The sequence below is a fragment of the Papio anubis genome, chromosome 16 (genome assembly GCF_008728515.1).
Source record: "Papio anubis isolate 15944 chromosome 16, Panubis1.0, whole genome shotgun sequence".
NCBI classification, from domain to species: Eukaryota; Metazoa; Chordata; class Mammalia; order Primates; family Cercopithecidae; genus Papio; species Papio anubis.
In genome coordinates, this window is record NC_044991.1 from 44,529,407 (window position 1) to 44,556,106 (window position 26,700).

The window sequence follows — 26,700 nt, forward strand, 5'->3', positions numbered from 1 at the left end:
TGAGGCAGGAGAATCACTTGCACCCAGGAGACAGAGGTTGCAGTGAGCCCAGATCATGCCACTGCACTCCAGCCTGGGCGACAGGGCAAGACTCCATAAAAAAACAAAACAAAACAAAAAACAAAGAAAAAAAAGAAAAAGAAAAAAAAGTTAATTAACCATTCAAATTTATAGTGAAGAAAAAAGCAAATGAACAAATGAACTTGACCTACACAGGATCCTCCTCTGTAAGATGCCAGGGTCATGGGATCTTGCTTAGATTCTGATAGTGGTGTCAAGGCCCTACATCACCACAGACCTGGGAAGTAACTGGATTTTTTTTTTTAAAGATGATTTTGCTGGTCTTTTCATTTATAGGAGCCACATGCTCCTTGTCTCAAAGGAACACATAACCTATTTCAACATAGTCCCAATGGCTAAGTGATAGAAACAACTACTTTATAAGGCTATTACCTAAAAAAGTGATCTGTTATTACTTTGCATTTCATTTTGTGTTATTTTATGAATGTGTCTTTGGTGCTATAATTTGTATTTTATATGAAGTCCAGTAAACATCAGGTAAATGTCGAAGTCATTTCATAAAATGTGATAAAATAGGTAGGAATTTAAATAAGCATATTCACCCCAAGACAGCTCAGTTGAAGATCCATAGATTTTTCTTTCATCTTAATCATAACCAAAGTTTTAGCTTCTTAGATGGGAATATCTGGATTCATAATATTACTCTGTCAGATTTCAGCCTGCAATGAGTTTCTCATGTTAATTGTAGAATGTGTAACTAGGAAGGCTTCCTCATTTTCCATAAACATGAAATTTGGACGTGAGGGCACCCTAGCTTCAGCTGTAGGGAAGACAAACCAATCTTTGTACAGTGCAATAAAATCCCACAAAGTTGGTACTTCAGTCAGCTCCAGCCACTGTGGTCACCAGATGGCAGCTACAGCTGCCTCCAGGTGAGGATGAAGTGCAATCCCAGGGCAGGATCCTAGAGCTGTTGTGTAGCAGCCAGGCAACTGAGTGTCACCCAGGAGCCCAGCCAGGATCTCCTGTGGGCTCATTCACAAGGTTTTATTACATCTGTTTTACAAATAAGCAGCAGAGGCTGGAGACATAAAATAAATTGCTTCAAGGCTCACAACTGGGAAGTAAGATTGTTTAAGAAGCAGAATTTGAACTCAGGCCTTCAGAAATCAAAACCTGAGCTCTTTCCATTAAACTTCATTTGACCCAGGCCAAAACAAAAAACAGCCTCTAAAATCTGTTCCCTCATTTATAAAGCAAGAAGAAGAAATGACATGATCTCTCAGTTTCCTTCAGCTCTTTCTGATAGTGGGTTGGGCCTTCTGCTTCCAGATATCCCAAGAAGACGAGTTTAATTCCAGAACCATCCTTGTGGTTCAGGTACTCTCTGGGGTAAACACAGGCTGGTCCTTTTTTCTTCTCTCAGCCTAATGAACCTGAACTTGAATGGAGGACTCCAGTTGAAATATCAAACCTTACGACAAATTGACTTATCTATCAGTTATCTTTGTCTGCATTTTAAACAGTCCCAAACTTAGGTGGTTTTCAATAATAACCATTTATTTAATTCATGATTTTGACAGGTCAGCAATTTTGGTTAGCCTCAGCTGAGCAATTCTGATCTGGGCCAGGCTCAGCTAATCTTCGCTGGGCTTGCTCATGCATCTGCAGTTCTCTGGAACATTAGCTAGAGCTGGCTGGTTTATGATGGCTTCCTCTGTGACTGCTAGAATGACTGGGGTCCCTCTCCATGTGGTCTCATGCTCCAGCCAACTGGCCCAAGCTTTCCACATGGCAGTCAAAGGTTCGAAGAACACCAGAGCAGAAGTCTCTTGAGGCCTGAGCTCAGAACTGACAAATCACTTCTGCCACATTCTTTTGGCCAAAGCAAATCACAAGGCCAGCAAGCTTGGAGAGGTAGGGAAATGGGCTTCTCCTCTCAATGAGCAGAGCTGCAAAGTACTGCGGTCATTCTTGTAACATACCATAGTGTAGCTGTGCCAGAATCAACTTGGAAGGCAGGGGAGATGCATAAGGGAGAGGGAAGATACAAAGATAAATCCAGTTTCCAAAAGGCTATTACTGCAGCTCTTTTCATGCCTCACTTCTCATCTTTCCAAGTCTCACCTCCTCAGAGAGGATAATGTTTTCTTTTCTTTTTATTTTATTTTCTTTTTTAATTGACTCATAATAATTGTACATATTTATGGGATACACTGTGATGTTTTGATCATTACATAATGTATTCATTATGTAATATATACATATGTATGCAAATGTGACATATACATTATGTAATTATCAAACCAGGGTAATCTGCAAATCCATCACCACAAACACTTGTCATTTCTTTGTCATATTCTATTCAAAATCCTCTCTTCTAGTTATTTTGAAATATACAATACCTTATTCTTAACTACAGTCCTCAGCCTGAAGACCACCACTTGAGCCAGTATGCTAATATTTCAGTCCACCAAAGAGAATTATTAGTACAAGACTCTCCTTAAATATGATGCTCCAGGCCGGGCGCGGTGGCTCAAGCCTGTAATCCCAGCACTTTGGGAGGCCGAGACGGGCGGATCACAAGGTCAGGAGATCGAGACCATCCTGGCTAACACGGCGAAACCCCGTCTCTACTAAAAACACAAAAAATTAGCCGGGCGAGGTGGCGGCGCCTGTGGTCCCAGCTACTCGGGAGGCTGAGGCAGGAGAATGGCGGGAACCCGGGAGGCGGAGCTTGCAGTGAGCTGAGATCTGGCCACTGCACTCCAGCCTGGGCGACAGAGCGAGACTCCGTCTCAAAAAAAAAAATAAATAAATAAAATATGATGCTCCAGTCCACTTCTCAGAAAATGAAATTTCAAAATACCTGGAAATAACTAGCTGGCCTTTCTTTTCCTTCCTCATTGTTTGGTTGAACTAATCTCTCTCATGAGTTGTCATCACAGAAAACATTTTTACCCTCCCCCTGACCAAATTCTTAATTATTGAAAAATACTGTATATGCAATTCTTGATTACATTATCTTGAAATTTCTACACATAGATTTTAATTTTATTTGCGTTTCTAAATATATGCAGGCTCAGAGTAAATTGGATTAGGAAAGCGGGATGTTTGGGTGAATATTATTAAAATGGATAAAGCGTAATTAAATTAAACCTAGCAGAAGAATAATATCAAATTTGTAAGGGCAACTGCTTTGTCTATCCTGCTACCCATTAAAAAATTTTTAAAAAGAGCTAATACCATCTCTTCTCAGGATGATCTACAGAGCCAGAGACGAAAGAAGTATTCAGGCCAGGCACGGTGGCTCATGCCTATAATCCCAGCACTTTGGGAAGCTGAGGTGGGCGGATCACAAGGTCAAGAGATTGAAACCATCTTGGCCAACATGGTGAAACCCCGTCTCTTCTAAAAATACAAAAATTAGCTGGGCATAGTGGCGCACGCCTGTAGTCCCAGCTACTCAGGAAGCTGAGGCAGGAGAATTGCTTGAACCTAGGAGACGGAGGTTACAGTGAGCTGAGATCACGCCACTGTACTCCAGCCTGGTGACAAAGCAAGACTCCATCTCAAGAAAGAAAGAAAAAAAAAGTATTCATAAAGATTTTTAGAACAATACATTTTCTTGGCATTTCATTCTAGGGGAAATGTTACAAACTGATTAAACTACAGATTTGCTTATAGCTGATGAAAAATCATGATCTTTTTTTAAAAGAGAGATATGGGTTCAAATAATAAAACTTTACTTACTTAACATAATATCTGGGGCTTACTATATTTCATACTAAGACACCAGCAATTGTAAGACACACAAATATTTTATGTTCTGAGGAATAAAAAAAAAAACACCAATATATATTATAATATGCCATTGATAGTAAGAAATGTCCTGATTGAAATGAGGTGGGAGGAGATGTACATCTTAGAATCTGTGAAATATGATGATGGGTGCTCAGTTAATATTTGAAGGAAGGAAGGAAGGATGGATGGATGGACGGATGGATGGATGGATGGATGGATGGATGGATGGATGGATGGATAGATCGATGGATGGATGGATCGATGGATGGATACTTGATCTTAACTCTTCAAGAACAAGAACTCAGGTTGGCTCATGTGTATCCATCAAGGTAGCTTTCTTGGTGGTAGTTTCATGTGGTGTTTAATAAAGATTTATATAATTGAAGCAATAGTATTATGGACATGTAAATTTAAAAATGAAAAAAAAAAGGGAATGAAATGCTAAGTAAGCCATGACAGTGGAGCAGTGTGTGAGACAGAGTCTCAATTCCTTTAGGTCTTTATCAAAACATTATATTTAAGGGTGGGGAAAACGCCAAGATTTATATTTGCTTCTGGAGAACAAGTTACTTTCTTTTAAAATTTCACTGATTTCCCAGAATGAAACTTTTTTCAAAAGTCTCTATTACAAGATATTTGAGAACCAAATTACTAAATTGGACTTTGAAAATGATTTTACAGAATCATAATACTAGAGCGAGAAGAGCCCATAAAGATTAAAGTCCAGCTGCCTTGTTTTAGAGATGGATAGACATTCATTCATTTATTCATTTCTGAAACATTTCCTGATACCTAACACATAGCCCACACTATGCTAAGTACAGAAGATTCAACATTGGAGGAGACAAAATAAGTAGATAATGAAATCAACGGATGAATGCCACAATACGGACAGGATGAAGTGCCCTGAGAGCACAGAGGAGGAGAATCTGAATAAGGAAACCAAGCCCAGGAGATAATGTGATTTGTGTAATTTACACAGTTACCTGGGGACATATTTTGGTCACAGCTCAGTAGAGAGATTCATGAGATACACTTTTATTTTTGATATTAGTGTTCTCTCATTTAGTAACTTGTACATTGCTATAACTTTCTCCTCTCCAGCTGACACTTAGATGATTCCAGGCATTTTATCTTCAGGATTCCCTAACATTTATAGATCTTCAGTGGCTTCTATTTTGTATTTTTTATTTTAAAATAAAATAAAATCCTTACAGCCGCGTGTGGTGGCTCACACCTGTAATCCCAGCACTTTGGGAGGCCGAAACAGGAGGATCACCTGAGGTCAAGAGTTCAAGATCAGCCTGGCAAACATGGCAAAACTCCATCTCTACTAAAAATACATAAATGAGCCGGTTGTGGTGGTCGCACATCTGTAGTCCCAGCTACTCAGGAAGCTGAGGCAGGAGAATCGCTTGAACCCAGGAGGTGGAGGTTGCAGTGAGCCGAGATCACACCACTACACTCCAGCCTGGGTGACACAGCAAGACTGTCTCAAAAAAATTTTTTTAATTAAAAAAAAATTATAAAATCCTTAGCCTGGTATTCAAGGCTGTTTATAGTAATGGTCCCATCGTATTTTTGTAAGTCTTGGCTTTCGGATGTTGTATTTCAGCCACGCTGAAGTAGTTACTATTTTCTGAACACAACTTGGCCACTCCCATCCCCATTCCTTTGCTCAGGTTCTTTCCCTAGCCTCTGTACTGGTGACTTGTTACCATCTTTCATGAGGCCTCGATCACTTTAGCCCTCCTCTGTATACCGTGGAGACAGAGTGGAGAGCTGCTTATTGATCTCCAGTACTAACTGCACAACTCTGACACGTTGGTAATAAGATCAGATATTAATAACACCCTCCTGATGGTGCTATTGTGAAGATTAGGTAAGAAAAAGTTTGCAAAACACTTATTGGAGAACTGGATACAATGTCTTTTATTCTATCTCCTTCTAATTCCTTATGGAGTTTATTTTATACCACCTATTACCTACTATCTTACTGCTATTTATATGTATTCTCTTTCTCAGGAACATTGTTAGGGAGCAAATGTAGGAATCATGTTTCTGTTTATCTATGAATCACCTATAATACGTAACATACTATCCTATATATAGCAGGCTTCAATCAAGTGTTTGAAAGGGTAAATGAAGATTGGGAGAGCTGGATGGATGAATGGATGCGTGATGCCATGAGGTTCAGCAGTGGCAGCATTTGTACTTATGTCCACAAAGAAGTTAGCAACATTCCTACAGCAAACTTCCATGTCAAATAACTACCAGCAGTTCTTCCTTAAACATTCTCTTCTCTTTGAGAAGGAACATCTTTGCACATCAACCTGATCAAGACTTTTTAAAGAGCAGAAGGGTCGTATCCTAACAAGACACTTTAAAGAATGGCTTCACAGCTGGGCATTGTGGGGGTCGCCTGTAATCCCACTCGGGAGGCTGAGGCAGGAGAATCACTTGAACCCAGAAGATGGAGGCTGCAATGAGCCAAGATCATGCCACTGCACTCCAGCCTGGGCGACAGAGTGAGACTCCGTCTCAAAAACAAACAAACAAACAAACAAAAAGAGCGGTTTCATATCACATTCTTGAGGCTGATTTCTTTCATTGCTCTATATGGTTTCCGAGGAGGGGCTTTCCAGAAGGTCAAGATGAGGCCTAGGGAGTGTGGCAGCAAGGGACAAGGTCAGCCCTTACGTGTTCTAGACAGAGTGCTTCATTTAATGTAATGACCTAGACAAAAATCAGAGGCTTTACTGGCGTCCTTCAATTTGAGTCAGAAGGAATTGTCTTAAAGCTTACTTCTGCATAAAGACCTGATCTCAGCAGCCGGGCAAGTGTGTCTGGTCTTACTATGCCTATAAACACTAGGACACTGTGTATCCAATTCTGCCAACCATAGTAAAACCTCTTATTAAGTACACAGTGTCAACAGAGAAGCCTGCTTTTCAAAATAATGGACTATTTAGCTTCACAGCTGGGATTCATCTCTCCCTACAAAGCTACATTCCCGTCGTGGCTTTCCAAATGTAAGAAGCAAGTCCTCATGTTATAAAATGATATGAAAGAAAGAGATAAAGAGATGGAGACACTCTCCCACTCCTCAGGTTATGGTTGAAAAAGCACTTGGTCGGAATAGTGCCTTGAACAAAATGGGCATTTCACAGATTTTTTTTTAAGCTCAGTGGCAAGAACCATAGATATTTTTCGAATGCATATTGAATTAAATAAAGTGTGGCTCAAAAAGCTATTTTGAAGGATTTATTTTGTGACTAGCAATAACACTGTTCCTTTTCTCTCCAGAAAGCATTACACTACTTCTTAAAGGCAGCAAAGGCCGGGAGTGCAAATGCCATGGCATTTATAGGAAAGGTACATGCTTCATCTTGATTCATAGTTTTCATTTATTAAAAACCTAAGAAATTAGCAGCGTGTGCCTGTTGTCCCAGCTACTTGGGAAGTCGAGGTGGGAAGATCACTTGAGCACAGGCGACCAGCCTGGGCAACACGGCAAGATCCTCATCTCAAAATAATTAAAATTTAAATTTAAAAAATAAAAACATAACAAATGAATGATATCAGCTCATTGAACCCATTGTAGAGGGACAGCGCAGCAGGCCTCTCTGACGGAAGCAGCTGAATGGGCCGTTTGGCTGCAACCTGAGGGTGGTATTCTTGAGGTGACGGTTTGGGAAGAAGCCCCATATAACAGCAGCCTTTATCTGGGGCACCAAAAGCAACCTTAAAAGTGCACCTGGGCCAGGCGTGGTGGCTCCCGCCTGTAATCCCAGCACTTTGGGAGGTGGAGGCCGGTGGATTGCTTGAGGTCAGAAGTTCAAGACCAGCCTGGCCAACATGGTGAAACCCCGTCTCTACTAAAACTACAAAAATTAGCTGGGCGTGGTGGCGGGTGCCTGTAATCCCAGCTACTTGGGAGGCTGAGGCAGGAGAATCGCTTGAACCCGGTAGGCAGAGGGTGCAGTGAGCCGAGATCACACCACTGCTCTCCAGCCTGGGCAACAGAGGGAGACTCCGTCTCCAAAAATAAAAAATAAAATAAAAAAGTGCACCTGGCCCAGGGCTCCTCCTCTGAGCGTAGCTATGAGCCTATGACCACCCCACTCCCCAGTGTGTAAGAGGAAATCCAGGTTGGTTGAGTGCTGGAGACGGGTACAGGTCTGAGCCCAATCAGGCCCTTCTCTCCTCTACTGCTGGAGTGTGAATCAGCTCCAGACTGACCAGAGCTACCCTTATGCCACCTCTGATGGGAGGCCTCCTATGACTGCAGAGTAGCCTGGTGGAGGGTTCCTCTGGAAATGCATGCTCTTCTCTCTCCTTCAAAGACTATTCACTCCCCTATGTGCCACCCTTGGCTCCCTGCGGCCGATTTGCATTAGTAACCATAGGGACAAATGTCCTGCTTCCTAAGTGCAACACACAGTATATGTAGATGCAAAACAAAAGACAGAGAGAAAATACAAACAGGGTCCATTTATTTGCCCTCAGGCAGGGTCACTCCAGAAATCTGTAATAAATGGTACTCCTACTTTTTCTTGTTGTTTTAAATTGAGGTAACATGTAAATATGTAAATAACACAAAATTGACCACTCTAAAGTATACAATTCAGTGGCATTTACTACTTTCAATGTGTTGTACCACTCTTACCTCTATTTCATTTTAAAATATTTGTATTACCCTCAAATTATTTTGTTTTTTTCTATCCTCTTTTCATTTTTCTTCCTAGATGTATTTAGAGGGGAATGCTGCCGCACTGCAAAATAATGCTACTGCCTTCAAGTACTTTTCCATGGCAGCCAGTAAGGTATGTCCTTAATGCGCTGCTGTAAACACATACACACAAATTGCTTTTATTACATGCAGACTGGTGCCAAAGAATGGACTTCAAAGTCCCAAGACCAGATAATGGGCCAGTAAGGAGTTTTGTGTCCTGGAGAAGTATAATATTGGTGATGAGAGTATGCAATGACAGTAAGGGAAGCTACGACTTGTCTTCTTGGAAAATGAAAAATGGCAGTGGCTTGTGCTGCCCTAGCAGAGGCCAGGAGGAAGCCAGACAGAAGTTCAGCTTTCCCCTCTCCCTTATGCAATAGATGAGGCCATCTAGCTTAGGAACAGGAAACAAAAGAGATGAGGACAGAGGAAGGGAAAATCCCTCTGTCGGCCAGAGCTCCCTCTGGCCGAGGTGGGAGCTTATCACGGAGGAGGCCAGGGCAAGGAGACTGAGAATAGGGATCTGGAGACAGAATCCTTGGCTTGAATGCCAGCCTTGAAACTGACTAGATGTGTGAACATGAGCAAGTTACTTAACCTCTCTGTGCCTCAATTTCCCCATCTGTAAAATGGGAATTCAAGAATATTTGCCTACCAGGCACAGTGGCTCGCGCTTGTAATCCCAACACTTTGGGAGGCTGAAACAGGCAGATTGCTTGAGCTCAGGAGTTTGGGACCAGCCTGGGCAACGTGGTGAAAACCCATCTCTACAAAAAGTACAAAAATTAGCCCGGCGTGCTGGCACACACCTGTAGTCCCAGCTGCTCAAGAGGCTGTGCCTCATATTGTGAAGTACTTAAAGCAGTGCCTGACAGATAGTAAGCACGCTATTATCTTTTGCAGTGTGAGGCCAGTAAGGTAGAGTGAACTTTGGAGCACATTCCAGACAGAATGAATTAGCTGTATGAGGGACGAGTGAAATGGTATAATATGCCTCCTGCATTGAAGTCTCTGCCTTTGTTCCTGGGCTCCGTGAGGCTGGTATCTGTCAGATAAGACCTAGTAGACTCCTCTGAATCCCTTTCATGCATAAAAGATGGCCTCGTCCCAACACCCATCGGCCTGCTCTTGGCAAATGGCCTTGGTAAACTTTCTATCCCTGCACAGTAGGAAGCATTTTGTTGTCTTACAGTTGCATACTGGAACACTGGCAGTAAAGATGTGCTCAAATCAGGAATCATTTCAACCGTTCCCAGTTTTTAAAAACCCACACACTGCTCTAGGAGCCTATTTATAAGTGACTAGCACCTCGGAGCTGCTGCTATTGTGGTGTAAATTACTGAGAAGGCTAGTACTCGGCTTCTCTCCCTTGTAATTTATATGAAATTGTTGCTCAGCAAGGCAGTTATCTGAAGTACCATTAGATTAGGATGACAAGGAAAAGCAGACTGAAAAGGAGTAACAACAAAAATCTCTTATAATCTGGCAAATAACACTGATTTGTCAGCCCACAAGAATAATGCCAGGGAGATGGGAGTGTAAATTAACTCAGCTTCCAAGCTATTCAGGGTTGTGGAACCAACCAGCAGTGATCTGGGTCTCTGGTGCGCTGAACCCGAGCTGCTTTCCTTTACAAAGGAAATCTGAACTTACAATTGAGGTAATTATTCTAAATGGCATTGGGTAGAGATGGCCACATACTTCTTGATCAGTGCCTGGACAATTTATGAGATTTCTCACTCTTACTACTTTTTTAAAAACTGCTTTGTAAATTTGTTTTTAAATGATATCAATACCATGACACAGAGCTACAGATTTTACAACTTCTTTTGTCTTATTTACTTAGAAACAAGCACAGTGACTGAATGTGACATTGTGCCCATGTTGGACCACGTTCCTCCAGTTCTCTCTTGCGCCCCTGAACACATCAGGCCCATCCCCATCTCCATACTTTTGTCATCTGCCTCCTCTTCCCGGAGTCTCTTATTCTAAGTCCTACTTATCCCCCGGAGCACAGCCCAGTCCTCCCTCCATCCACAGAGCTGCCCCTGCCCTTACTGGCTCCCATGATCTCTTTCCTCTTCTGAACTTACCCTGCATTCACTCCTGCTGCTGGGATTTAACTGGTTCCTACCTGTTGCTTCTCCCCTCCTGTCCAAAAGCCATGTGCCCTCAACTAGAGGAGGGCAAAGGTCCTGCCAAGGGGTTATTAAATAAAGGGGTCTAGAGCAGGGGTTTATTAAATATTTGCCAAAGAAAGGCCTATTTGCTCCCTGACTTCATGTCAGTTAACCTAAGCAACAGCATTACACCCTAAAACAGCAGGTGTATACTGGAGGGGTTGGCTATACATATGGTTTTTCTGGGCCAGAAAGTGTTTTAAAAATCAGTAAACTGGCCGGGCATGGTGGCTCACACCTGTAATCCCAACACTTTGGGAGGCCGAGGTGGGCGGATCACCAGATCAAGAGATTGAGACCATCCTGGCCAACGTGGTGAAACCCTGTCTCTACTAAAAATACAAAAATTAGCTGGGTGTGGTGGCATGTGCCTGTAGTCCCAGCTACTCAGGAGGCTGAGGCAGGAGAATCACTTAAACCTGGGAGGCAGTGGTTGCAGTGAGCTGAGATCCTGTCACTGCACTCCACCCTGGCAACAGAGCAAGACTCTGTCTCAAAAAATAAATAAATAAGATAAATAAATCAGTAAACTTGACATCCAAATCTAAACATCCAGCTTTTCTTGAAAATGGCAAAAGCTAGCCAGGCATGGTGGCTGACACCTCTAAATCCCAGCACTTTGGAAGGCTGAGGCTGGTGGATCACTTGAGGTCAGGAGTTCGAGACCAGCCTGGTCAACATGGTGAAACCCTATGTCTACAGAAAGTACAGAATTAGCCGGGCATGGGGGCGAATGCCTGTAATTCCAGCTACTTGGGAGGCTGAGGCATGAAACTCACTTAAACCCAGGAGGCAAAGGTTGCAGTGAGTTGAGATCATTCCACAGCACTCCAGCATGGGTGATAGAGCAAGAGTCTGTCTTTTAAAAAAAAGAAAGAAAAGAAAAGAAAAGAAAATGACAAACGCTAATGAAACAGGACTGCCATTTTCAGCTGGAGCAGAGGAGCTGAGAGCTGCTGCTGCCTTCACGCGGGGCAGGGACTCTATGTGTCTCCATCTGCACCATTGTCTCCACCACCCGGCATATTTTATTTCTTATATCAACGGCATGGTTCCTGCAGGTATCTGCACTGGCCACTCCTCACCTGACAAGTTCTAAATAGGTATGCTGGGCCTTAAACAGTGATGTGTAATTCACTGAGCCCCTGGGGTCCCAGGGATTCCCTTAGAGGAGAAAGTAATTTGTCCCTGCTATTTTAACCTTTCTCCTTTCTCTCTCCCTTCTTCCTTCCCTCCTTTCATTTCTGTTTCCTTCCCTTCTGTATTAGTCCGTTCTCACATTGCTAATAAAGACATACCTGAGACTGGGTAATTTATAAAGGAAAGAGGTTTAATTGGCTTACATTTCAGCATTGCTGGGGAGGCCTCAGAAAACATACAATCATGGCAGAAGGGAAAGCAACTACGTACTTCTTCACATGGCAGCAGCAAGGAGAAGTGCTAAGCAAAAGAGGGAAAAGCCCCTTATAAAGCCATCAGATCGCATGAGAACTCACTCACTATCACAAGAACAGCAGCACGGGGGTAACCGCCCCCAGGATTCAATTACCTCCCACCAGTTCTCTCCCATGATGCATGGGGATTATAGGAACTACAATTCAAGATGACATCTAAACGAGGCTAATTAGAAGAAGACAGACTCACTAGACTTTGCCACATTCATCACACTGAGCCGTACTACTTCCAGAGCAGAGCAACCCAAGACTCCCAGAACCACAAGAGATGTGACCAGGAGAGAAGAGGGAAGAAGAGAGCAGAATTATACCATCTGTTTTAAATACGGATGTACTGTCCTTAAGAACTCTTACAATAGCAGATCCTCTCATACGATAGGCTCAAAATTTGGAGTCTTGAAACCGTTTTTGAAATATGCCTTCTCTATTTATGTGCTATTCCTGTGTTACTGAGGGTTACTCCGGCTGCATCTACAATAACTAAATATAGGTGGTAAGAAGAAATTTGGAGAGCTTTCTATTAGAACACAAGTTCCTGCAGAAATACTAGAAACCTGTAAAACATACCTACAGATCTCCTGAATGAAAATCAGTTGGTCGGCAGGGCGCGGTGGCTCACACCTGTAATCCCAGCACTTTGGGAGGCCAAGATGGGCAGATCATTTGAGGCTAAGAGTTTGAGACCCACCTGGCCAACATGATGAAACCCCGTCTCTATTAAAAATACAAAAAATTAGCTGGGTGGGATGGCGTGCACCTGTAATCCCAGTTACTCAGGAGGCTGAGGCAGGAGAATAGTTTGAACCTGCGAGGCACAGGTTGCAGTGAGCCGAGATCACCTCACTGCACTCCAGTCTGGGCAACAGAGTGAGACTCCATCTCAAAAAAAAAAAAAAAAAAAAGAAAGTCAGGTGGTCAATCATGGTTTCTTACTGTAGTCACTAGAGGGTGAAATGCATGATAGGAGATGGAAAGAGTTTTCTCCTTGAGAAAGTCACTTTCAAAGTTCACTCTTCATCCAAAATTGATATGCTAAATATCTATATATTTGAACATGTGCTGAATACTAAATGTGTGAAACACTCCCTTCCTTATTCAGAATATTAATCGGAAAATAAATGGTAATTAATTTAGCATCAAGTGGAAAAGGAAACATCAGGGATGTTATAAGCAATAAATTTGAATAAAGAAATATACCAACAATGCTTTACTATCTGTAGTGGCTGGACTGAAATCCACAGAGTCTCTAACATGTGATTTGGCCATTTATGTCAACCTCCTTAGACCTGAGTAGGTAACAAGTGTCTGGATAGACTTCTCCCTTCTGGAAAACTCCTACACATCCTTTAAGACCTAGCTCAAATGTCACCACCCCCACTCCTGACAATTCGATCTTCTTCAGTTCCTAGTCTCAATCAGGCACTAGAGTGTCCCTCTTCTAGGTGTCTGCAACACTCTCAATCTACTTCTTTTTTTCTTTCTTTCTTTTTTTTTTCCAGGCAGAGTTTTGCTCTTTCGCCCAGGCTGGAGTGAAGTGGCGCAATCTTGGCTCACTGTAACCTCTGCCCCATAGGTTCAAGCGATTCTCCTGCCTCAGCTTCCCGAGTAGCTGGGATTACAGGCGTCTGCCACCACGACCGACTAATTTTTACATTTTTAGTGGAAACGGGATTTCGCCATGTTGGCCAGGCTGGTCTCAAACTCCTGACTTCAGGTGATCCCCTCACCTCAGCCTCCGAAAGTGCTGGGATTACAGGCGTGAGCCACCACACCCGGCCTCAATCTATTTCAACTTTAGGACTTACCACATTTGACAGAACTCTTAAGAGGTCTGACCTGCCCCTCCCCTTTGATATGGCTCAGAGCCCACTAGTGTGTGAACTCTCCAAGGCAGGGATTATAGCTTCTTCATCTTTTACCTTTCACCTCCTACCTCTGCCCAGTGCCTACTATAGAATCATACACAAAGCAAGTCCTAAATAAGTGTTGAATACAAGAATGGAGGAGAGATTTGACTTTTGTTTCCCTCTTCCCTTTTCTAGCCAGAAGGGTTTATGAAAGTATAAAAGGAGAAACTAGAGTGGGTCAGAATAACCGGTCAACTGCCTTGATTAATCTCTTACTGGGTGCATGTCAAATAATTTGAATAATTTTGCAGTAATTTTCTTTATCATGAATTCTTCTGGGACTTTACTTGCCTTTTTAAAACTCTTCTAGGGCAATGCAATTGGCCTTCATGGGCTTGGTCTTCTTTACTTTTATGGAAAAGGAGTTCCCGTGGTAAGTTGAATTATTTTATTATCTTTTCATTTGTAGCAATTTATAGGGTAAAATTCATGGTCATTCATTAGTTTAAAGGAATTCATCTCTATTATCTGGTTTGCCAAACTGTTATATCAGATAATAGAGAATAAAATAATCCAGTGAAATATCTGCCAAAGAGACACTGAAGAACAAGCTTGTGACAAGAATAGTAATTCTAATTATATCTTAGAATCATAGATTCTAAGTAACCTTAGAAATCATCTCTCCTCTGAGGACTTTATTGATGGAGAAATTTATCTTCTTAGTCTTTTAGGTGACCTTCCCCCAATATCTAACAAAATGTACTGTCAAGGTAGAAAAAGACATAATTATGATGAAAATGAGACATTAGTTCCTAATAGAGTCTAATATAATAATGAAATAAAATATATAATGTTTCTGATACTATTTTAATTAGCCTAAATCACATAGGGCACTGTCTATAGTCTTTTTAAAAAGTGGAAGGCAATTGTTTCCATGGAGTTTTACTTGTGCCTTTGAGTAATAGAGTGTAATTATCTGCAGAATTATGCCGAAGCACTTAAATACTTTCAGAAAGCTGCGGAGAAAGGGTGGCCCGATGCACAGTTCCAGTTAGGCTTCATGTACTACTGTAAGTGCCATAAATACGGCTGCTTTATTTAGAATGACATATGCACTATTAAGTCTGCTCTTTTTATAACAAACATCAAACGGTTGGTGTGAGTGGTTTAGACAGAACATTTAGGCAACAAATTAAATAAGAATTTGAAAAAGACTAAAGAAAAGTACACCAGTTGGGAGAGGGGACAAGGAGGTGCAGAGTCAGGAAGCTCACCTTTGACAAGGTTAAGTTGGAGGTGCTAGCGATATCCCATGCACATCCCCAGAGGCAAGTATGAAACTCACAAGAAAGGTCAAACTTACAGAGAAGGTTCGAGAGGCATCAGCACACAGCTGTTAGTTAACAGTAGTTGAGGTTGCAAAAGGAAAGGAGCAAGAGGGTGAGAGGAAAGAGCAGTGGACCATGGTAGATAACTAGTGATCCTCCATTCTGTATTGAAGGGTAGGCAGGGGAAGTACATCACTGAGAAGAATGGAAAGGCAAGTTCAGTGGAATAGGGAAAGAAAAAAAATATATATATATATATATATATAGGAATAGGGGGGAAAAAAAAAATATATATATATATCTTAATGGCGCCAAGGGAAGAACTTTCAAGGAAGAGTAAATGAATGAGCACCCCTGTGAAACGCAGTGAGAAACCTGGTTTAAAAAACAAGAGGCCAGGCATGGTGGCTCACGCCTGTAATCCTAGCACTTTGGGAGGCCGAGGCAGGCGGATCATGAGGTCAGGAGTTCGAGACCAGCCTGGCCAATATGGTGAAACCCCGTCTCTACTAAAAATACAAAAGTTAGCCTGGTGTGGTGAGGGGCGCCTGTAGTCCCAGCTACTCGGGAGGCTGAGGCAGAAGAATCGCTTGAACCCAAGAGGTGGAGGTTGCAGTGAGCCAAGATCACACCTCTACACTCCAATATGGGCAACAGAGCAAGACTCCATCTCAAAAAAAGAGAAAAAAAAAAAAAAAAACAAGTAAGAAAGAATGAGATATCTATAAGACTTGGCAATACAGAGAATGTGGGTGAGGTCATTGGACTGCTTGGGGTGGAAGCCGGATGACAATGGCATGAATTTGAGATCAGGATGTTGAGAAATAAAAGTATTCTTACAAGCAGCATGCCCTTAAAGGGAAAGAGAGAGAAGGAACTCAGCATCAGGGGGACTAAGGACCCAGAGGGTGTTACTTTTAAGATGGCAAGAGACCTGAGCATAATTGTAACTGATGGAAAGAGACTCTGAAAAACGTTGGTGGTATTAGCACCTGATTGGGTGCAGAGCAGTAGAAGCCTCTTTAACCTTGATAGATAGGCAGGATTGCTCAGCCTCAAAGACTGGAGGGAGGGTGGAAAGGATGATGCGAATCTAAGTATGGGGGAATGGGATGGGGAGAGAAGCGAGTGAGGAAAGACGATGTGAAGTTTTCTTCAATGATCTCGTAGGTACGAAGTTGACTTCTGTGAGCCAAAGTAGAGTGGTTGGCTAGGAGGTCTCAGAAAGCCATGAAAGTTTGTAATAATCTCTATGGGGAGTGAGAGAGGAAGTGGCCAAGATAAACAGCAGGACATCTGAACACACCTGAGTATCCCCACCAAGTCCTTCATGTCAGAGGCAGAGCCAGGGCAGCAGCAGACTGCATCATCAAGGAGGTCACATCCAGTCAAGGGGTCACTGGCATTTTCCACAGTGGCCCAGCAGGAGCACCTGTTTTGTACTATCTTGGGGGGTTGAGGTTGCCTAAGATGGCCTTGTTCTTTTAGTTCATTCCAAGTTCTTGGCTCGGGATCTACCAGATTTCCCAAGTTTCTAGAATAAGAAAAATAGTCATGGCTAATGTATATTAAGTCTTTGTATATTTTAACTCATTTGACCCTCTCAACACGTCTGCGGGGTATCCCACAGTGGACAGATGAGCAAACTAAGCCAATGTTGTGGCTGGACATCTTGCCCGGGATCACACAGTTGTGGAGCTGGAATTCAAACTGAAGCTATTTGCCTCCAGAGCTTTTGCTCTTAATCGCTACGTGGCACTGCTTCTAAAGGCTCCAGTGTCAGAGCTGGAAGATAACTTAAAGACCATCTAAGGAAAGCCTTCACCTTTGCAAATAAAGTGCCCAACTCACAAAAGAACTAATGAGAGAGCCAGGACAAGAATTTTGGCTGCTGGGAGTCTGCTGGTTCTCTGATCTAGCTTCAAATGCCTATTTCTGCTCTAAGCAGGAGTTTGGTGAGAGTTCGGCTTCTTGGAGCTGGGATTTACCTGCTGCATACGCCACAGTTGTGGCTGGGAGAAGCTATATGGGTGCCCTGATAAGGAAGGATGACAAAGATGGCGAGATGCATCATGGTGGGGCTTTGGGTCCTCAGAGACCATCACTTGGTTTCCTTTGCATTAACTTTAGTTATGCCATAGTGGGGAGATACTTTCATAAGACTAAGTAGTCCTTCTTTCTCGATTTTTTTTTCAGAACGGCTCAAGAATATAAATTTCCATATTCTTACTTAGAACCAAACTCAGTGTTCACCCCCACCTTCACAAATAGTGGATTTAGAGTAGCTTGACTTTTGGTTGGTTTTTCCCATTGTATTTAAATAGCAGGCATCACAATGACTATTATATCCAGTGATTATAATATAAAAAATAAAGTCAATAAGGGATGGCTTAAAACGATTTTAATTTTCAGCTGGCTCTGGAATATGGAAGGATTATAAACTTGCCTTCAAATATTTTTACTTGGCATCTCAGAGTGGGCAGCCCCTCGCCATTTATTATCTGGCCGAGATGTATGCAACAGGAACAGGAGTAGTAAGATCATGCAGAACTGCTGTGGAGGTAAATACAATATGAGGCTGTTTTTAAAGCACTTGTCATATATGACACAGAGGAGGTGATACTGTTCTTAAATTGTTGGTGTCTTTGATTTTATAAATATTACCTCTTTTCTTCCAGTTGACAATGTGAATACTGACATTTGTCAGAGGGGAAAAGCAGTGATGTAACTCGGGGTGGGGGAGACAGAGAAAAGATCTCTCCTCTCTCTGACATTTGGCTTTTCGTCAAGTTCAGAGCTCACCTCAATATGCAGTTAAGGAGCTCTGTTTCAGCATTCAATCAAATCACCAGGGCAATTTGGCACTTCTAGTGGGATAGGGAGTTGCTACTTGGGAAACGAAAGGCTAGATTTAGCCTAGAAAATGTAGCCCACTTCTTCCCAGAAAGCAGCATCCTTTGGTTTTTGATGATTTGGATGACAATTGAGAAAGTGAATTCTCTCAGTCTGAGCCAATGATGCGCTTTCCAAAAGAATGCTTTTAGGACCTTAATGTCCTTCATTGATTTATTAAACACGTCTGCTGCACCAGCATAAATACTCTATGTTGCAATCTGGCCCCTCTGAAGCTCATTTCAAAAGCTGCCAGCTAATGATCTATCTTTAGATTTGCTCCTTTGCCAACTTCCTAATGAATTATGTATGGCTAACCTCTTTTGGTTACATAAGGGCTATTCAGCTAAGTTGACATTTGTCCCCCTAGGGCTCTGCACACCTTCCTCACAGTTATGTCACCTACACCCTCCGGCACTGTCTTCCCTTCGTTCTCTCCTTTTCACATCAGCTGTGGCCTTATAACTTGCCCTTGCAGAGCCGCAGTGCTCAGAAAGTCCCTTTAAAACACACACACACACACACACTAGTGATACATTCTTATTCTTCCACATAGCCTCCAAGTCAGGAAAGTTTATTATACAAATTTAAAATAAGGCTGAGGACGTTTCCCTCAAGACAAAAACAAAACAAACAAACCCAAACACTTCTGATCTTTGTGCCTATAAAAGGTATTAACTCTTTACCCTAAATAATTTGCAAAATATAGACCTAAAATCCTTCCCTGACCAGCCCGTAGGAGCTGAAGACTGATTTCATTTCTCATTTGCCTGGGGTGAAGCATACTAGCTAACTAGTCTCCTTGATTTCTCTTCCCATATACAGCTTTATAAAGGTGTCTGTGAACTAGGCCACTGGGCTGAGAAATTCCTGACAGCTTACTTTGCCTATAAGGATGGTGATATAGATTCTTCTCTTGTTCAGTATGCACTGCTTGCAGAAATGGGATATGAAGTGGCTCAAAGCAATTCAGCATTCATTTTGGAATCTAGTAAGATAAGTTAAAATTCTCTGCAATCCCCCAATCATACATATGCATATATGACTTTACTACAGAGGCATTTTAAGCCTTCCTAACGGAATGTCTCCTTTTTTTAGAAAAGGCTAACATTCTTGAAAAAGAGAAGATGTATCCAATGGCGCTTCTACTGTGGAATCGAGCTGCCATTCAAGGTATAGAACCCAAATAAAAATAAGCACATACCCGGTCCCTGTCCTCTGTTATTCATCAGGTTTGCTTTAGCTGCGTGTTTGTGCGCATAGGCAGCAAGGAGCAGAATATCAAGTAGGTGACATTTCAAACTATATGGATGTTAGGGTCAGTCTTTGGTTAGAGATCATTTCCAGGAATTTATTTTCCCCATTATTATCAAGGTCCCTGGTTCAGCAAACCATAGGAATTTTTCTACAGCTCTGTCTCCATGGCACCAGAACAGTTCTTTGAAATATACAATTTTACTCAAGAAACCAGTTTCTTGGTCTGGCTTCATTCATTCATTGCTGAGATCTTGACTGAACTAATCAGAGATGTGACCCATGTCTCAATGAGTTTACAAGCAAAATTAGTTATGTATGTATCTAAGGCTCATGTGATTTCTCTATTAAAATATCACATTGATGACTACCATAAACTTCAGATCTTTACTACAATCATTAGCACATAAGAATGAAAAACCAAACCAAAACAAAACAGATACATGGCAGGATCCTCTCCCTTTTCCTCGAGTTTCCATGTCTCGCTTGCTGGCATCACATGAATAAGGAATATAAGATATCAGTGGTGGGAAAAGCAATGGCAGGTGGTATTTGCATTGCATTGCAATGTCTCTTACTATTTTTCCTCTAAAATTATATTATTAAAAGCAGAGAAATACTGCAAAGCTGTCACCATTGGCATTTGGATATGTGAAAACTCTCTTGCAATAAGAGAGCAATTTTGCTTCCAATTAGGTTTCTTAAAATTGTCTTATGCTAAGGCCAAATCATCCCTTTTCACAGGAAGTGAATAGGATAAAAAATTATTCTCAGCTGACACTAATATGAAGCAGAGGAAAAAGTCACAGTGGTGCTTTCTCACATCCAGCTGAGCCGGTAGCACAGCAACAAGCCATCAATGCAATTTTAGTGAGACATTCCCCAAAGCCCTATGCTGACGGTTCCCGCCGCCTGGAGTTCGTGATCTCGTCACTGCAAGCCCCCGGCTCCTGCCTCAGCCTCCCGAGTAGCTGGGATCTGTTAGCTTGCCACTCCCCCGCCCTCTGGCTAGTTTTGTATTTTTTATAGAGACGGGGTTTCACCATGTTAGCCAGGGATGGTCTCTGACCTCCTGACTCCTGGATCCCACCTGCCTCGCCTCCCAGTGCTGGGATGGCTTGAGCCACGCTACCGGCCAAAAGCCCATGGGTGTTTTATAAAATGCAATGAAGGCCTTATTTAGAGTGGGGAAACAATACCCGCAACCTCTCAGCCATGGCCAATCAGCTCAATTACAACAAATACAGGTTTATTCCAAGCCAGGAAATAGTGTGGAAATTGCAGCAAGGAAAAGAGACATTAAAAACAAGGGTACATTGATACATACATATTTTTTTCTTTTGAGACGGAGTCTTGCTCTGTCTCCAGGCTGGGGTGCAGTGGCGCGATCTCGACTCACTGCACCCTCTGCCTCCCGGGTTCAAGCGTTTCTCCTGCCTTGGCCTCCCAAGCAGCTGGGACTACAGGCATGCGCCACCATGCCCAGCTAATTTTTGTATTTTTAGTAGAGACGGGGTTTCGCCATGTTGACCAGGATGGTATTGATCTCTTGACCTCGTGATCCGCCTGCCTCGGCCTCCCAAAGTGCTTGGATTACAGGCGTTAGCCTGTACTGGCACCCAGCTGGTACACTGATATTAAACTGAATTTCTCAATATAAGAAAGTCAGACTGCTAAAAATAATCATGTGTCCTAAGAGAGGTCAGGCATAAGTGTCCCTGAATATATGGTTACTGAGTGGCTCACTTGGGGTTAGGAAATCTAATAACGAAATTTTCCAATTAGTCACTGGCCATACTCCTTTTAGCAGTTACTCATGTGAAGAGGGTGCTGAACCATCAGGACTCAGTCACTGCCCTGTGACTATGAAATCAAAGTGGAAATCCCTCCACTGTCAGTTGATCCCCACGGGAGCCTGTCCGGATCACCACATGCTGCCAGTCAGCCCCCTCATTAGGGTGGAGCTGAATTCCCCCAAGAACCAGCTTGTTCACTGCCTTCCATTATTAGAGACTTCAGGGATGCTGCTTACTGCCCGCACAACTTGAAAATGCACAGAATTGTCCTATATCTTTGTGGTTATAGCCCAGGAGAAATCTTAGGGTCAAAGGAGGGCAGCTTTGGGCAAAATTAGAGATGGACTAGGTTTCTCTTTAGGGCTCCATGGACCTCCTGCTTCTCCAGACTCCCTCAGGCCTCTTTTCTGGGCATCATTCTTATAAGTTCTTGCTCCCAGTTACTGACCTGTACATTTGGAAGCATCTGGAAAGCAAGCCCAGATAACTAATGTCTTTGTCAGCTAAGAATTTTATAGACCAGGTGCAGTGGTTCACACCTGTAATCCCAGCACTTTGGGAGACCAAATTGGGAGAATTGTTTGAGGCCAATAGTTCAAGAACAGGCTGGGCAACATAGTGAGACATCATCTCTACAAAAAAATAAAAGATAAAAAAAAAAATTAGTTGGGTGTGGTGGTGTGTACCTGTAGTTCCAGCTACTCAAGGGGCTGAGGCAGGAGGATCTCTTGAGCCCTGGAGATTGAGGCTGCGTGAGCCGTGATCACATCACTGCACTCAAGCCTGGGCAACAGAGTGAGATTATGTCTCGATGATAATAATAATAAAATAAATAAAAAAGAATTTTATAATGTTAGCTGTATTCAGAGAGACTTAAAGATGGTTCACAGTATTATATCTTTTTGAAGTGTCTACATTTTAACAGAAGATTCTACAAGATTAGAATTTCAGTACCTAAAGGAATAAATTCCAAAGGATGTTAGGCACTACATTAGGCCAAATGAGAAAATTTTGGAAGGAGTCCTATATCACTTAATGCTAGACCTGAGCCCATACAGGGCACTTCCTCTTTTTCTGAGTAAGCCAAGACCATGCCAGAAGGGCTGGCCATAGCTGAGATGGCCGTCCTAGATGAGTGTTCCCTCATCTTTCCAATCAACACTCTCCTGGTGGATGGGAACATAGACCCCAAGGGGACCCTGAGGGGTCATCCCTAAGTGGACTTCAAAAGACTGATAGATCTTAAAAAGTCACATGACTTTTTTCGACTTGACATATTCATGTTTTTTGGAAAGTAATATTCTAAAGTACTTAATATCTGGGGAAAGTATTATCTAAAAAGTTTCCTTGCATGTCCATCCATTCATTCCATATGTATTTATCAAGTACCATTCCAGGTTCTGGGACTGTATCAGTGATTAAGAGTTCAAGGTGCTTGTCCTCATGAAGTGCCTGCCCTCATGCGGAAGAGAGAAAATAAACTAGTAAGCAAATCAGATAGCAGTGACATGCTGAGAAGGAAATAAAACATGGAGTTGACGTAGATAACTTCTGGGGTTGGGGCTGAGGAGAACTTTAGACAAGGTAATTGGAGACGGCCTCTAGGAGAGAAGTGGCATTGGCGCTTCTGAGAATGAAGAGAAGCCAGCCACAGGAAGAGTCAGAGAATTCGGAACCTGCCAGGTAGAGGGCCTTGAGAAATCAAATGCAGGGATCTTGTGCAGAGGGCAGGTGAGGCATGACTTGTAGGTCGTAAGGAGTCTGATTATTATTCCAAGGGCAAAGTGAAGTCATTGGAAGATTTTACACAAGCAAATAACATAACTTGATTTTACATTTTAAAAAGATCATCCTCTAGCTAAACAGTATGAGGTTTCTCTTCAGAGTGATTGAACTATTCTAAAATTGTGGTAATGCTTGCACATCTCTGAATATATGAAAAACCATTTCGTTGTACCCTTTAAATGGGTAAATTGGATGGTATGTGAATTGTATCTCAATAAAACTGTTACATATATACTATATATAACATATACATGTATTTTACATATATATATATATATCATGCTGGCTGGGTGTGGTGGCTCACGCCTGCAATCCCAGCACTTTGGGAGGCTGAGTTGGGAGGATTGCTTGAGCCCAGGAGTTTGAGACAAGCCAGAGCAATATGGTGAATATGGGTATGGTGGTGCATACCTGTAGTCCTAGTTACTTGGGAGGCTGGGATAGGAGGATCGCTTGAACTTGGGAGGCTGAGATTGCAGTAAGCTGAGATCATGCCATTGCACTACAGCCTATGCGACAAAGCCAGGCCTTGTCTCAAAAATAAATAAATAAAAATTTAAAAAGAATAAAAAGATCACCCTGGCTGTTGTGTGAAGAACGGGTTGGAAAGTGAAGATAAAAGAAGAATTTGAAGCCTATTGTAGTATTGTAGGCTGGAATAGGCAGTGGAGGAGATGTCAAGCGTTGAGCGTGTTTCAGAGGCACAACCTATAGGACTTGATGAATTGGCTGATGGAAGCAAGGGAAAAAGAACTAGGAATAATTCCCCTAGACTTATGGCCTGAACAATGGGGGCACTGTACTGAGACAGGGAAGAAACTATTTCGTTTGGAGGAAGGTGTGTAGGGTGCTAGGAAATCTCTATTGGGCATTTTAAGTTTGAAATCCAAGTGCAGACATCAAGAAGGCAATCATAAGAACCTGGGCCTCGGGGAGAGAAAGATGGTAGATATAAATTTAGAAATAGTTAATAAAGACAGTCAATGGAACGAAACGAGGTCACCCAGAGAAAGAGTTGAGATGAAGCAGAATGTTGGAGAGAGGCGGGGAGGAGAGGCGAGAGAAGAGAAAAGAGGGGAAAGAAGAAAGAGAAAAAAAAAAAAAAGGAGTTAGGGGCAAGCCCTTGACATTCCACATTTAGGAACTGGGCAGAGGAGGAGTCAGGCAAGAGTTTGAAATAAAGAGCCCATGAGGTAGAAGGGAAACCAAGAGAAGGCAGTGCCATCAATGCTCCGACAGGACAGTGCTTGGGCAGATGGGGCCCATCACGCCAGTGCTGCTTGGACGTCGGGTAAGATGAGGACAGAGATGTGGCGATGGATTTGGCTGTATGAAGGCCATCTACCACCTTCAAAATAGCAGCTTCACGGGCAACGGGGCAGAAGCCAGGTTGGAGTGGGTTGAAGAGTCCGTGGGAGGTGAAGCTTTGGAGACAGCGAGCATAGAACACACTTTTGAAAAGGTTCAGTGAAAAGGGAAACAGAGAAATGGGGCATGAGCTAGTAGGAGACACCACAGGATAAAGAGAGGGTTTATTTTTGTTCATAGAAGATGCTAGAGCGTGTTTGAATGGCAGATGGGATTGATCTGGGAAAGAAGGTGACAGTGGTGACGCAGGAGAGTAGAGCTTCAGGAGTGACATCTGAGAATGGGAGGGATGGGGTCCAGCTTCCCAAGAGTTAACCTACTTAAAAAAATTAAAAGATAAAATTGGTAATTTCTTGTTCTTTAAGAACATTTGGCCAGGTGCGGTGGCTCATGCCTGTAATCCCCGCACTTTGGGAGGCCAAGGCGGGCGGATCACTTGAGGTCAGAAGTTCAAGACCAGCCTGGCCAACATGGTGAAACCCCGTCTCTACTAAAAATACAAAAAAATTAGCTGGGTGTGGTGGTGGGGGCCTGTAATCCCAACTACTTGGGAGGCTGAGGCAGGTGAATCGCTTGAACCTGAGAGGCAGAAGTTGCAGAATGTGCCATTGCACTCCAGCCTGCCAGCCTGGGCGACAAGGATGAAACTATCTCAAAAAATAAAATAAAATAAAATTGTACTATACCATGGATGTTACACTATAATGAAGACAGTTAGCATTGAGTGTTATATTTGTATTGCATAAAGTATATCTAATTCCAGTTCTGGGGTTCTGAGTGTTTTGGGTTCTTTTTTATACCTGGTTATAGATACATATATATTTTAAAGGACTGAAACAAGATTATTAGGTTGAATTCCTGAGAACTATACATAAATCATTTGAGTTATGATTCTTCTTTTTCTAATATTTCTATCAGGCAATGCATTTGCTAGAGTAAAAATTGGAGATTACCATTACTATGGCTATGGGACTAAGAAAGACTATCAAACAGCAGCCACACACTACAGCATTGCAGCCGACAAATACCACAACGCACAAGCCATGTTCAATCTGGCTTATATGTATGAACATGGCTTAGGCATCGCAAAGGTAATTGTGTTGGTAATAATTCAAACCTAGTAATGACATCTGTGTGGGAAGAGAAAATGTGTAAATGTTTTGAATTTCATTGATGTCCTCAATCTGGAGGAAGGAAAGAAAGGACTTAACATCTGCCAAATCCCTCTCATGTGCCAATACATATTACTTACTCCAATATGAACCCTATGAGATAGAAGTTATTTTCTGCATTTATGCCAAAGACATAACTAGTGAGTAGAAGAGATCTAGTCTAGGCCAATTCAATTAATAAGTTCCTGCTTTTTCCAGCACATGCTTTTTCCAGTAGGCCCTGTCTCCATTTCCCTTCACCTCTGGGCCTTTTTTTCCATTAAAATTTCCACTGGTTCTCAAGCTCTCAGGAACAAGGAGAAAGCGAAAAGAGACCACAGCTGGATACCAAGGTGGTATTAATCCAGAAAAGTCTTATGAAGCACCTACTGTGTACATGACCTAGTGCTGGATACTCTAGAAAGGCCCAAGAGAGTGAATCTCCAGTCCCCCAGGACTATACTTGACTTGAGGCAATGAGTCATATTCATTTAGAAAAAGAGCCAGCACTACAATGTGGTATTGATAAATCTCTTAGACAGTGAGTGTAATTAAGGCAGAAGATGACATCAGGGTCTCACAGAGTGAGACAGGTGTATTCAGTACCAATAATGATAGCAATAGCCAGGCATTGGGTTAAGTGGGCTATGTGTTTCTGTCATTTACATCACACAACCACTCAATGAGATAAGCCCTAGAACTATCCACAGTGTACGCATCAGGAAGCCACAGTGCAGAGAGGTTATGTCATTTGGCCAAGCAGCTTGCGGAGGTCATTAATGGTGGAGCCAGAATTTGAACCCAGCCCTGCCTGACCCTGTTTTTTGGTGAAAGAGTGGGCCTTGCAGTGAATCATTCTTGGTGCTCAAGCATGTGTTTCTTTTCGGTGTTTATATTCCTGGCTCCATTTCTAGAGCCAAATAACGTGGGAATTGCTGGCTTTCCTATGCTCTCTTCTTTCTTCCAGTTGTGCTAGTAATTGAGAATTATTGGTAGGGAATTTCCTATTGCTAATGGTGCACAGTGAAGGGCTTCTTATTCAGAGGTATGGATCCCTGCCGTCCTGTCCTCCCCTGCAGCCTGCC

The 26,700-nt window shown here is 42.5% G+C and overlaps 1 protein-coding gene across 6 annotated transcripts in view; it reads left to right on the forward strand.

The window, feature by feature from the left end:
• The window catches only part of SEL1L2 (SEL1L2 adaptor subunit of ERAD E3 ligase), a 106,585-nt gene that overhangs the window by 71,382 nt on the left and 8,503 nt on the right, over positions 1 to 26,700 (forward strand). For 3 of the 6 annotated variants that reach the window (XM_031656108.1, XM_031656109.1, XM_031656110.1), the window contains exons 10-17: positions 7,132 to 7,200; positions 8,574 to 8,651; positions 14,412 to 14,474; positions 15,024 to 15,111; positions 17,782 to 17,930; positions 19,087 to 19,252; positions 19,360 to 19,434; positions 25,383 to 25,555. In XM_031656108.1, the coding sequence (XP_031511968.1) occupies positions 7,132 to 7,200; positions 8,574 to 8,651; positions 14,412 to 14,474; positions 15,024 to 15,111; positions 17,782 to 17,930; positions 19,087 to 19,252; positions 19,360 to 19,434; positions 25,383 to 25,555 (861 nt within the window). The remainder of the gene's footprint in view (positions 1 to 7,131; positions 7,201 to 8,573; positions 8,652 to 14,411; positions 14,475 to 15,023; positions 15,112 to 17,781; positions 17,931 to 19,086; positions 19,253 to 19,359; positions 19,435 to 25,382; positions 25,556 to 26,700) is intronic. The other 3 variants (XM_031656112.1, XM_031656113.1, XM_031656111.1) reach the window with 2 other exon arrangements.